General features: G+C 43.0%; 2 protein-coding genes across 4 annotated transcripts in view; one reads left to right on the forward strand and one right to left on the reverse strand.

Moving 5' to 3' along the window:
- LOC121551401 (ubiquitin carboxyl-terminal hydrolase 37-like) overlaps positions 1-10,189 on the forward strand; it is a 32,063-nt gene extending 21,874 nt beyond the window's left edge. For all 3 annotated transcript variants that reach the window (XM_041864036.1, XM_045209984.1, XM_045209982.1), the window contains 11 exons: positions 1,529-1,608; positions 1,726-1,890; positions 3,506-3,556; positions 4,019-4,154; positions 4,293-4,509; positions 4,781-4,941; positions 5,396-5,456; positions 6,838-6,953; positions 7,363-7,432; positions 7,772-7,910; positions 8,809-10,189. In XM_041864036.1, coding sequence (XP_041719970.1) covers positions 1,529-1,608; positions 1,726-1,890; positions 3,506-3,556; positions 4,019-4,154; positions 4,293-4,509; positions 4,781-4,941; positions 5,396-5,456; positions 6,838-6,953; positions 7,363-7,432; positions 7,772-7,910; positions 8,809-8,899 — 1,287 coding nt within the window. In that variant the 3' untranslated portion in view covers positions 8,900-10,189. The remainder of the gene's footprint in view (positions 1-1,528; positions 1,609-1,725; positions 1,891-3,505; positions 3,557-4,018; positions 4,155-4,292; positions 4,510-4,780; positions 4,942-5,395; positions 5,457-6,837; positions 6,954-7,362; positions 7,433-7,771; positions 7,911-8,808) is intronic.
- Positions 10,190-10,278: 89 nt separating this feature from the next.
- ybey (ybeY metalloendoribonuclease) lies at positions 10,279-12,304 on the reverse strand. The gene is made up of 4 exons (XM_041864078.2): positions 11,734-12,304; positions 11,145-11,276; positions 10,655-10,723; positions 10,279-10,553 (listed from the first exon to the last, which is right to left on the reverse strand). The coding sequence occupies exons 1-4, from the start codon at positions 11,941-11,943 to the stop codon at positions 10,458-10,460; spliced, it is 507 nt and encodes a 168-aa protein (XP_041720012.1). The 5' UTR covers positions 11,944-12,304; the 3' UTR covers positions 10,279-10,457.
- Between the last annotated feature and the right edge of the window lie 5 nt (positions 12,305-12,309).

Raw genomic sequence — 12,309 nt, forward strand, 5'->3', positions numbered from 1 at the left:
TGAATCTGCAATAGGTAAGCAGCTTGGTTTGAAGAAATCAACTGTGGGAGCAATTATTAGGAAATGGAAGACATACAAGACCACTGATAATCTCCCTCGATCTGGGGCTCCACGCAAGATCTCACCCCGTGGGGTCAAAATGATCACAAGAACGGTGAGCAAAAATCCCAGAACCACACGGGGGGTCTAGTGAATGACCTGCAGAGAGCTGGGACCAAAGTAACAAAGCCTACCATCAGTAACACACTACGCCGCCAGGGACTCAAATCCTGCAGTGCCAGACGTGTCCCCCTGCTTAAGCCAGTACATGTCCAGGCCCGTCGGAAGTTTGCTAGAGTGCATTTGGATGATCCAGAAGAGGATTGGGAGAATGTCATATGGTCAGATGAAACCAAAATAGAACTTTTTGGTAAAAACTCAACTCGTCGTGTTTGGAGGACAAAGAATGCTGAGTTGCATCCAAAGAACACCATACCTACTGTAAAGCATGGGGGTGGAAACATCATGCTTTGGGGCTGTTTTTCTGCAAAGCGACCAGGACGACTGATCCGTGTAAAGGAAAGAATGAATGAGGCCATGTATCGTGAGATTTTGAGTGAAAACCTCCTTCCATCAGCAAGGGCATTGAAGATGAAACGTGGCTGGGTCTTTCAGCATGACAATGATCCCAAACACACCGCCCGGGCAACGAAGGAGTGGCTTCGTAAGAAGCATTTCAAGGTCCTGGAGTGGCCTAGCCAGTCTCCAGATCTCAACCCCATAGAAAATATTTGGAGGGAGTTGAAAGTCTGTGTTGCCCAGCGACAGCCCCAAAACATCACTGTTCTAGAGGAGATCTGCATGGAGGAATGGGCCAAAATACCAGCAACAGTGTGTGAAAACCTTGTGAAGACTTACAGAAAACGTTTGACCTGTGTCATTGCCAACAAAGGGTATATAACAAAGTATTGAGAAACTTTTGTTATTGACCAAATACTTATTTTCCACCATAATTTGCAAATAAATTCATTAAAAATCCTACAATGTGATTTTCTGGGAAAAAAAATCTCATTTTGTCTGTCATAGTTGACGTGTACCTATGATGAAAATTACAGGCCTCTCTCATCTTTTTAAGTGGGAGAACTTGCACAATTGGTGGCTGACTAAATACTTTTTTCCTCACTGTATACATATACACACTTTAAAATGACTAAAACCAAATTGAAACTGTGAAGAAATGATAATGGAGCTACAGTCACAGTTTCTTGACTGTGTGTAGCTCGCTAATAATCACAGAAATGAAAGCTAGACAGTCGGAGCATCAAATTCCAAAAACGATGGATAGAGGACAATTTTTTTGCATATTTTGACGGCAAGGAAATGTAACATGTTTTCAGTGTGGCCCTCCGGACCTCGTTGAAGACCTAATGCGGCCCCCGGGGCAAACTGAGTTTGACACCCCTGCATTAAAGGCAATGAAACAGTCAACCTAGTATCCAAATCCTAATAATAAGTAGATGAGTTGAATGTATGTTTATGTGTATTCCAGATGGAGGAAATCGAGTATTCTTGTGAAAAGTGCAGCAGGAAAGCGGCGACAGTGACTCATAAATTCAGCCGACTCCCCAGGTATGCCCATGTGTCTACAACTGTGATCTTTAGCCCTGATGTTAAAGTGAATGAGGAAGTGGTATGAGGTTCACCAGAACCCTAAATCCATTCCTTTCCTTTCTGTCGTTTCCCCAGAGTTCTTATCCTGCACCTGAAGCGCTACAGCTTCAACGCCCAGCTGTCCTTAAACAGTAAGCTGGGCCAGCAGGTGATGATCCCCCGCTACCTCACGCTGCTGTCCCACTGCACAGACACTACGCAGCCCCCCCTTAGCCTGGGCTGGAGCGCACATGGAACCATGTAAGAAACACACCCCACAGTGAAAATTATCCAACGTTTGCTGCATAATATACCATTTTACCAGGGCTTGACATTAACTTTTGTACTCCAAATGTTTGGGGGGGGTTTGTAACACTTTGGGCCAAAAAGGTACCTGAAAATTGTTGTATGATGCAAGGAACCACTTTACAAAATAAAATTCATTATAATCATTATTAGGCCTATTACAGTGCCTTCAGAAAGTATTCATACCCCTTGACTTATTCTACATTTTGTTACAACCGGAATTCTAAATGGATTAAATACATTATTTTCCTCACCAATTTATACACAATTCCCCATAATGACATGGTGAAAACATGTTTTTAGAAATGTTTGCACATTTATTTAAAATGAAATACAGAAATACCTCATTTATATAAATATTCACATCCCCGAGTCAATACTTTGTAGAAGCACATTTGGCAGCAATTACAGCTGTGAGTCTTTCTGGGTAAGTCTCTAAAAACTTTCCACACCTGCATTGTAAACATTTGCCCATTATTCTTTTCAAAATTCTTCAAGCTCTGTCAAATTGGTTGTTGATCATTGCTAGACAACCATTTTCAGGTCTTGCCATATATATTTTTTAATCAAATGGCTAAAGTAGCCTACTTCAAAGCAAGGTCACTGTTTATCGATAACATCCCTTCAGGGGAGATCTATTGACAGCATATATATTTTATATAAATATATTTTTAAATTGTCAGATTGACATGACCAATGTTGAACAGGGGGGAATCCCAGCTTTCCAATGGTGTCAGATATATTTCTCAGCTCCCAATATTGGGCACTGGAGAGACTTATAACCGGAGTAAGCATTGGTTTATTAACGTATCTGTTCATCAACTGCGTGTTGCCATTTGTAGTTATGACGGTGCGTAGTTTTTAGGACATTGGACATGACAATTGCATTAATACATGATAATAGCTAAATAGTTAACTACCGAGATGTGTTGAATTGGCTATCTAGTTAGTCTGTCATTATTTTGTAGGCTTACCTGCTGTAATGTCTCCCTCTCTCTGCTCTGGCCCACTCGCACTGGCACACATGCAGCTGATGCACACCCATGACTTTTCCAGGGTTTTTCTGTACGAAACCTGTTTGCTGACCAAAAATTTGCTATAACTGTGCATGTAACTCAGTAATTGGCAAGGAATATCAACAAATGTGCACACGTGGCTACACACAGATCTGTTCTTTGATCTCAATAGCGCATCTCGCCACCGGGATTATTGAAATACCACTCTGCCTGTCAATGCAATACAATCCTACTCCAATGTGCTCTGCAGCAATTGGGAGAACAGCAAATACTGTACATCGCATCCAGAGGACACTGATCTAATTCTGATCAGAGTAATTGTTTGATATTGTTATTTTTTGTGGGGGGTTTTACTTGTCCATTCAGACAACTGAAATCTATATTCTTCTTGTCAGATTATTTTTTTGTCCCGGACAAGCGTTAATATCGAGCCCTGTTGACATTTTCTTTGAAAGTCACCACACAGGCTGGTCTTCAACAACATTATTTGGACATTTAGCACAACACGTGGACATTTTGTTTTCTAACCTACCACGCCCTGTTGTTTTGTACAGGTCACGAACACTGAAGGCCTCCCAGTTGGTGAACTCCTCCTCACTACTTTGGTAAGCCACTCATTCAACCCCTCTCAAACACCATGGTATCACTTCCACACACTTCCAACCCATGGACGATCATGTTTACAGTAGGTTCCATGTTTCCTTGATGGGAACATTGTGTAGATAAGCGGTTCCCAAACTTTTCCATTCCGGGGACCACCAAATCACCGCCAAACTCTTGAGGACCACCATTTGAGGAATCGTGGAATTTAACATAAAGTATCTTGGCGGTCAAATTTAGAGTACATTTTATCAGTAAATATAACCGATTTTAAATGATTATTATGAATATTATTAGTATTATTATTGTTGTTTGCATTGTATAAAGTAACGTAGAATTATAAAAATACATTCTAAAAATAAATCAAAAAATGTCGGACCACCTGCAGTACCTCCGGTCCACAGGTTGAAAACCACTGGTGTAGATGTTTGGTTCTTCTAACCACTGTCTTTATTTCCTTCCCCCAGGAAAGTGTCTCTGAAGGCGGGGGGAAGCTCCAGCAGTATCCTGGTGGACTCTGACAGCGAGGAGGAGCTGAGCCGGAAGGCAGTGAGCCGCAAGCGACGCCTCAGCGACTGTCTGCCTGACGACAGAGCAGAGGAGGTAAGGGCACCAGCGGGACCAAGGGAGAAATGAGTCACTACAACTTAACCACTGACACATGCAGGGCCAGGTTGAAAGAATACTGTGCGTTTAGGTCCGGTGTGACATGGTGGGCTCTGGTTGTGTGTTTCGGTCCAGCGAGGCGTCCAACATACAGACGCGTCAGACATCAACGATGAGGAGATGCTGGCGGTGGTGCTAGAGATGAGTCGTCAGGACGCTGGTCTCTCCTGCCCCGCCCCTGAGGACGAGCCAACCAGCAGCCCCGACACGGGCTTCGGCGACGCCGACCCCGACGCCCAGGAGACTAACTACCACCCAGACCTGCTGGAGACAGACACCAAACCGTCTGCAGGTAACCACTACACACATACATACACCCCAGCCAGGAGGGACAGGGAAGTGTAGCCTTAAACAGATAGTTCACTCAAATTTATCTTTTGACACTACACACCAAAACAGCTCTCTGTAGTTACTTACTAGATGTCCATTGTGAAATTGTAATTTCCTTGAACTATCCTATACTAAGTCATGAAGACCATGGACTTGAAACAAATGCAGAAGCCTCTGTTTTGAAATGTGCGTTTCAGCAACCCTTGCTCAACAGAGTGTATCTGTGTGTGTAGATGTGCTAGACTCCCTGGACCTGACCATGGACGAGAACAAGGAAAACCAGACACCCGAGGGGGTGCAGGGGGAGCTGGACTGGGTGCAGCAGTATAGCCTGGAGCAGGAGCGGGAGGAGCAGGAGCTGCAGCAAGCTCTGGCCCAGAGCCTGCAGGAGCACGTAAGACTCCCAACACACACTAGGACATATAGAGACCTACTATACAGCTCTACCCTGACATTTTTGCTGTAGGAGAAACCTGATGTTGGTGGTTCACCTATGTTTTTGTAATGTAGACTAATCTTCCTTCAGCTTGTTTTGGTGAATACTGGTCTTAAGCTCTGACCCACCAACACTATATAATGTCACCTAGGTGTCTACAGGGGACTAGGGTAGTCCCCTGTAGCTCAGTTGGTAGAGCATGGCGCTTGCAACGCCAGGGTTGTGGGTTTGTTTCCCACGGGGGGCCAGTATGAAAATGTATGCACTCACTTAACTGTAAGTCGCTCTGGATAAGAGCATCTGCTAAATGACTAAAATCGAAATCTACTTGACCCTGTATCCAGCAATGCTGCCTTGTTGCACCATCACGATACAATTCAGTGACATTTGCAATGTGTGGTATGCCCTACAGGAAGCCCAAGAGATGAGAGAGGACGACGACCTCAAGAGAGCCACAGAACTCAGCCTGCAAGGTACAGCATAGACACTGGTACCCCTTAAGCTAATACTCAGCTTCACAAAATAAAAGTAGTGTGTGTTTACGCCAGGGGTTGGAATCCATTCCGGTGTTCCGACCAGAAAATAAAAGTTCTGAACCGGTTCGAACCAACAACAAGAAAGTAGCAGTTCATATAGGTCAGGGATGGGCAACTTTGATAGGGGTGGGGGCCACCAAAACTCAGAACTCATCATGAGCGGCTGTAGTTGCCAGCCATACACACACACAGACACGCACACGCGCACACACACACACACACACACACAGCGAGCAAAACATTTTAGTGGCCCCCCTCTTGACAGCAGAGAGACATTTTAAGTTTTAGAGTTAATTTTGTGTAATTCTACACATTTTGCCATGAGGTGTAGAGAAAATGTTGCAGTTTTAAAGCAAGTTTGCTGCAATTCTACACGTTTTCATGGAGTGGAGAGAAGATTTAGCAATTTTATTTTACTAATTTCCTGAAATTCTACACATTTTGCCATAGGGTGGAGAGAAATGTTTTTAATGATATCTGAGTGAGACTGACTAACAAAATCAATGGGGGGTCCCTGGCCGATAATTCAACCGTAATAACAAGTTTAGATAGCTGGCCGCTAAACTAACTTGGTGATCTAAAAACATTTAGCTGACACTGGCTAATTGACTGACTATCAGTGACAGACATAAGCGAAAAACTGCTAACTCACAACCAAATTTCGAAATTGCACCTTGTGTATTCTACTATTCTAACTTGCACCAAACAGTACGTTGTTGGGGTGGAGTTCGGGGGGGTTGATCTGAGGGCCAGTTGCCCATCCCTGAAATAGGTCCTTTTCATTCATTTTTTTTTAAACCTGTGAAATCAACATTGTTTTTACATTTAGCTCATTATTTGAATTAGAGCCGATAGAGCAGCTTGCCGTGGAACGGGTAAAATAGTTGTTTACTTGTTTGATTGGACAGATAAGTGCAGGCACGAGATGCGACTGAAATTTCACGGGTGGGGAGAGGGCAACATGGTGGACATGGAGTGAGCTTGGCTTGAAGCGCTGAACATCATGATGTGAATTGGAATGTGTTTAGGCTGTTACTAGCATTTTAACTTAACAAAATTACCAAATTATATACTAGACATTAGGAATATTTTGGGAGCTAAAAAGAACGTTAGTAACCCATAGTCAAGGTTTTAAAATAACGGTTCTGTTCCGGAACACTAGACATCACTTTCATTCCTGGTTCTGTTTCAGTTCCTCTGAACATTTCTTTTTCAGTTTTTGGTTCTGTTCCATGAACCGGTTCCAACCCCTGGTTTGCGCGCATCAGTGGTTTTCACATGTCTTGATCCCCTCTGCTGGTTTCTCCCGCCCTCCCAGAGTTCAACAACTCGTTGCCGGAGCTGCTGTGTTCAGACGAGGACTCTGGGAACGAGGAGGTGCTGGACATGGAGTACAGCGAAGCAGAGGCTGGGGACCTGAAGAGGAATGCTGAGGTACAGAGCCTCTCCTTTTCCTCCTCCTCTCTCCCACGCTAACCAGCCTTCACCAGGGTCCTGTTCAGTAGGGAGTACTCTCGTGGACAGATGCACGTAACATAAATGGTAGTTGCGTCTTTCAAGAGACTGGGATGCGACGACTAACGAGCAACTTTGTTCTGGTACGCAGATTTCTCGTCACTGATGATTTGGACAAATCACGATTTGGCAGGTGCTCGCATCTTTCGAATTTCTAAAGGGGACATTTGGACAATAGACTTGCCTGAAACTGGCAGAGTCTCTCCATTTAGGGGGGTGGAGACTTCACTATTCTTGTTAGTATATTTTCTAACGCGTGCCCCCCCACAAACGTTTTGAAATGGAGTGAAACAGCCCGGCTGAACACCTCTTCCTTTCTTGTTCCCAGAGTGGAGATCTGGCTAATTCCTTCCGGCTGATCAGTGTAGTCAGTCACATCGGGAGCAGCTCCTCCTCTGGTAAGCACTGCCCTGCCTATAGACCAGTCTGCTAAGATATATGGCTGTGTTACGAGATGCACCGTTATTTGTGGGACCCAAAAATGTGTTCAAGTTGAATGAATGTTGAAACATGAATTTTATTCATATTTTTTGGTAGTGACTGATTTCTGTGCATCTCAAAACGCACTACTGTGTAGCAGGAGCCACAGATTATCAGTCATCCGTGAACCAACGTAAAGCATGAAAATATAAGGTTGTGTGAGCTGAGGCGGCATATGATTACAATACCATGAGAACCCCAGACACTGGATTCTTGTAGTCTAATATTAACCTAGAATTCCATCTCCCAACCCTCAGGCCATTACATCAGCGACGTGTACGACATGAAGAAGCAGTCGTGGCTGACCTACAACGACCTGGACGTGTCGCGCACGCAGGAGGCCACGGTGCAGAGGGACCGCGACCGCAGCGGATACATCTTCTTCTACATGCACAAGTGAGTATGCTTCTCATCCCTTCCATCAAGGTCCCTCTCCCAGCTTCAGATGGAGTGCGGGGTTGTGTTCAGTGGAGAAAATGCAGTGAAACTTGTCCTGAAGAACATATTTGTTTTCAGTTGCAAAACACTTTGCAACGGTATCCCCTACTGAATACAACCCTGTTTTCTTATACTAAGGAATAAACCACCAGCCTCCTGCCACTATGCACTACACCAGTCTCTGAGTATAATCCAGTGGTGGCTGAGCGAGACCCAGCTCTAGTAAGCAGGGCTGCCCAGACCAATGGGCAACTGAGCAGAAGCTGGAACAAAATCCCTCCTCTCTCATCCATTGAAAAAATCAAAAAAAAAAATCAATCTCTTCGTTCTATTATGTCAGAAAGAAAATAAGGGGGGAAATCAGTCTAGTAACTCTAAGAATGCTGGAGGATTTTAAGAGTAGAACATTAATACAAATAAAGTTGTACATTCCCTTATTGTAGGAGATGTTTGCTTGACTTGGTGTTGTGTTTATCATATACACTACTGGTCAACAGTTTTAGAACACCTACTCATTCAAGGGTTTTTCTTTATTTTTACTATTAGTGAAGACATCAAAACAGCTTTGCCAAGAGTGTGCAAAGCTGTCATCAAGGCAAAGGGTGGCTATTTGAAGAATCTCAAATATAAAATATTTTGATTTGTTTAACACTTTTTTGGTTACTACATGATTCCATATGTGTTATTGCATAGTTTTGATGTCTTCACTATTATTCTACAATGTAGAAAATAGTAAAAATAAAGAAAAAGCCTTGAATGAGTAGGTGTTCTAAAACTTTTGACCAGTAGTGTACACTGGAACCCACTATAATGGATGTGGATGTCTTGACTGCTGTGTATGTTCACCCATCCTCAGGGATGTGTTTGAGGAGCTGTCTGAGCTGGAGAGAATAGGGGCCAGTGGAGGAGCCTCTGATGCAGGGAGGACTGTCCTGCAGCCCCTCTGAGCCACCAGTCTGTCAATCACACACACTCCAACAGCACAGAGCTGTCCCCCATCAGATGTCGGGTTTGGGGTGAAAGAGAACCCTTCTCCAGTACTACTGATCGCCGTCCACATTTTGCCCTCTTCAGGCACTTTGTCTCTTTTTTAAAACAAAACACAACAGCCCAAGGTAGCTTCTGTCAGGCTCAGACGTCAGCACACAGACAGCCAACATTCTTCTCTCCAGGTCCATTCAGAAATGAGACATGCAGCGCACTCAAAATAAAGAAAGAAAAGAGTTTACTATGTTCTTTGTTTATTCAACCCTGAGAGATATTAGACCTAAACTTTTATTTTCTGTGATTTGTTGGATAACTTGTTGTGAAATAGTTTTTCTTGGCACACTCGTATGATATTAAATATCATGCATTTAAGAACTTGGATAGAATGTGTCAGATGCTAGATGCTGGTGATCCTTGGATTGTATGGTTTCAGACTTAATTTCCAATATAATCTATCAAATCAAGATGTATTATTCTGTGTTGGAATAAAAGCTAATTTAAGGTTGGAGTACTTTTTTCTTCTATATGCAGCAGATACATGTGAAATATTTATTTTGTGGCATGGATTTGCCAATTCTGCTTATATTTGTATTCTGTTCTAGAGTTGGTTGAGGATGGTTTTTTTTCTCATTTCTTGCAATGCTTTACTTATGGACTGTTTGTTGCTGTTTTATTAATGTTTTATCAATATTACCTTGACAAGCTAAACATTAATAAAGTAGCTTGTTTTTTTATAAGCTTAAGCTCCTAGGGGATCCCTAGTGCCTCTCAGTACAGAACCAGTAGTTTATATTTCTTTTTCTAAAGCGCTTTACTTTGAAAGATGCACAACCACTTTGTTTAGAATGTATTCCTCAAACCTCTGACAAAATGCAGAATCCTGTATTACATGTGTAAGCTATCCCGAATAGGCTTTGCTTTTAATAAGGCCATAACAGATTTAACTATTTATTTTAGCAAAGGTCTGTTTATAATGGCCAGCTCGGATGTCTCATCTCACCTTTTTATTATTTTTTCTCGCCATCTGACAAGGCCAGTATACACATCTTTTAGACTACTTTTTGCTAAGATTAGGGTTTGGCTAGCTATTTTCTGGTCTCCTACTTGCATTAAGTGAGAATGAACGGGTTTCATGTTGACATGAGTGTCTGATATGGAATGCAGAGTGGACTGAGCTTTTTAGTTACTTGTTCAGGCTCCAGTATTTGACTTCCTACAGCGCATTTTAAAATAAAAATGAATTAAAACAATGGTTTTGGATGTCATTAATTGTCATCAATGTCAAGTCATGAGCAGTGTCAGTAGTGCAGTTTGATTGTGAAAATAGAGTAGTCTGTCTAGTTCCATAGGTAAAAGCTCATCAACAATCACAAGAAGGCTGACATGGTCTGTGGCTATCACTTGGAAAGAGGCAGTTCATTCATGGTCAAGGAGTCCTCTATGCAAGTTTCCAAATCCATTCAATGCTAAGTCCATTCATTTCAAAGTCCTTCCATTGCAGGTGGTTCTTCTTGGTGGTCACTCGTCTTGGCTACATTTCTTGGTCAGAGGCACCAGCTGTCTGCCAGTGAATCTGTTGAACTCATTAAGAATGTAGCTTTCCTTCTGCAGCATCTAGGAGCACAGATATACAACTGTTAAAAGGAGATCTTTCAATCATTGACATATGGCACTTAGTGGGACCAAGCCATTGCGCTTTGAATCATCATCCATACCTCTTTCCACTCCTCCTCAGTTTCATGTCTGTAACCCAACAAGTGACAGATTCCATGAGCAGTGACTGACTGAGCCAAGGAGAAGGGGGACAAAAAAGTCAAATGAACAAGCACTAATGCAACTGCTAGTGGTGAGTAGTGTAATACAAATTTTAAAAAATCAATTGTCTATCAATCTTGGGACCCAGAACCATATTTAGCGTGTGCTGGCAAATAGTATTTCACTAGAAACTTCGTTATACTTTTGCGTGTGATTGGTGATCACATGATGATAGTGACTGGACAAACCATTTATCCTGCAGTATTTCACCATGGTAAAGGCAAGGTGGGCCTCCCCGCCTCACTCTTATGCTCCCGTCAAAAAGACCCTGGCTTCAATTGGTTATAATAAAAAAAATTGTGATTTCATGTCTGTTGCTGCATGATATTACTGTGTTGTAGGGTGTGTGTTGTGCATGCATTGTGGCTGTTTTACTAGTAGTTTGCTCACTGTGAGAGTTCCATGAAGATCCTGAGACTCCTGCTGGCACTGTTTCATCAGGTATTCAACCCCCAAGAAAATGTCTCCAAGGTTCAGTTCATCTCTGTAAAGGGGGCAAGGCAGCTTCCCAGGCCTCAGTTCCTTTAGAAACAAAACAAACTTTGATCACTGTTTCTTTACCTAAATTCAATTTCCAAATGTTCACATAGTATGCACACTGCAAAGACACGTAGGTCCAGCGATTAGGGGGAATAGCAGGATAGAAGCTTGCACTGCAGTGACCATGTGGTTACAGGGTGTGCTGTGGGCAAGTGCACTACTACCTGTGCCATAAAAGCCTGGGCCTCTTGGCAGAGGTAGTACACTTACATACAAGGAGGCGTCACAGTCTATTCGGCCACTCTCTCTGGAAGCGTCCCACTCCAAACCCCAATGCTGCGAACAGGGTAACACTTCCAACAGAGGCCAGAGACGACGGGGACCATACCACCACTGCAACTTGAACCATGACCCTGCTGTGCACTAACACCCATGCCATAAAAGCCTAGACCTCTTGGCAGTGGCAGGTGAATGCTGGGAAGGAAATTTAGATACCAACCTCATAGAATGGAAATGAGAGGACATCCGTGGGCATATTCTTTTTCCTATAAATGTTATTGATCCGTTGAATCTTGCGGTTGTCCACGCAAATGACTCCCAAATCAAATTTTTGGATGCCCAATATGTGCCTCAACGTCTCCACGTCCTTCCGTAGCCTCGCGCGTCGCAGCGGCACCACGTTCTGGAGATTCCGTAGAACTACACCCATTTCAAAACGCCAGTCACTAACGTTACAAAAAGTCTGAGGGAAATAATTTTTTTATCAAGTAGTCGTAAATATTGCGAATGGCTACATACAATAAACAGATAGCCTAGGTAGCTAGCGTGTTGTTAGCCGGCGAATGCTCGTTGGTTCAATCAAGGTGACTCAGTCGTTCCAGTTGTAGAAGGCCTTCTTATTTCAGATTATGAATGCAAATATGTACTATTCTACAAGGTCCTCTAGAGCTGATGTAGTGATAAAAATCGAATATATTATTATATAGAAAAAATATAATATTGCTTGAAAAAAGAATTGCAACATTCTAGCTAGCTAGCATTCTTCTCATACGGATCCTTCCCGGGGTAGAATGTA

The sequence above is a fragment of the Coregonus clupeaformis genome, chromosome 4 (assembly GCF_020615455.1).
Source record: "Coregonus clupeaformis isolate EN_2021a chromosome 4, ASM2061545v1, whole genome shotgun sequence".
NCBI classification, from domain to species: Eukaryota; Metazoa; Chordata; class Actinopteri; order Salmoniformes; family Salmonidae; genus Coregonus; species Coregonus clupeaformis.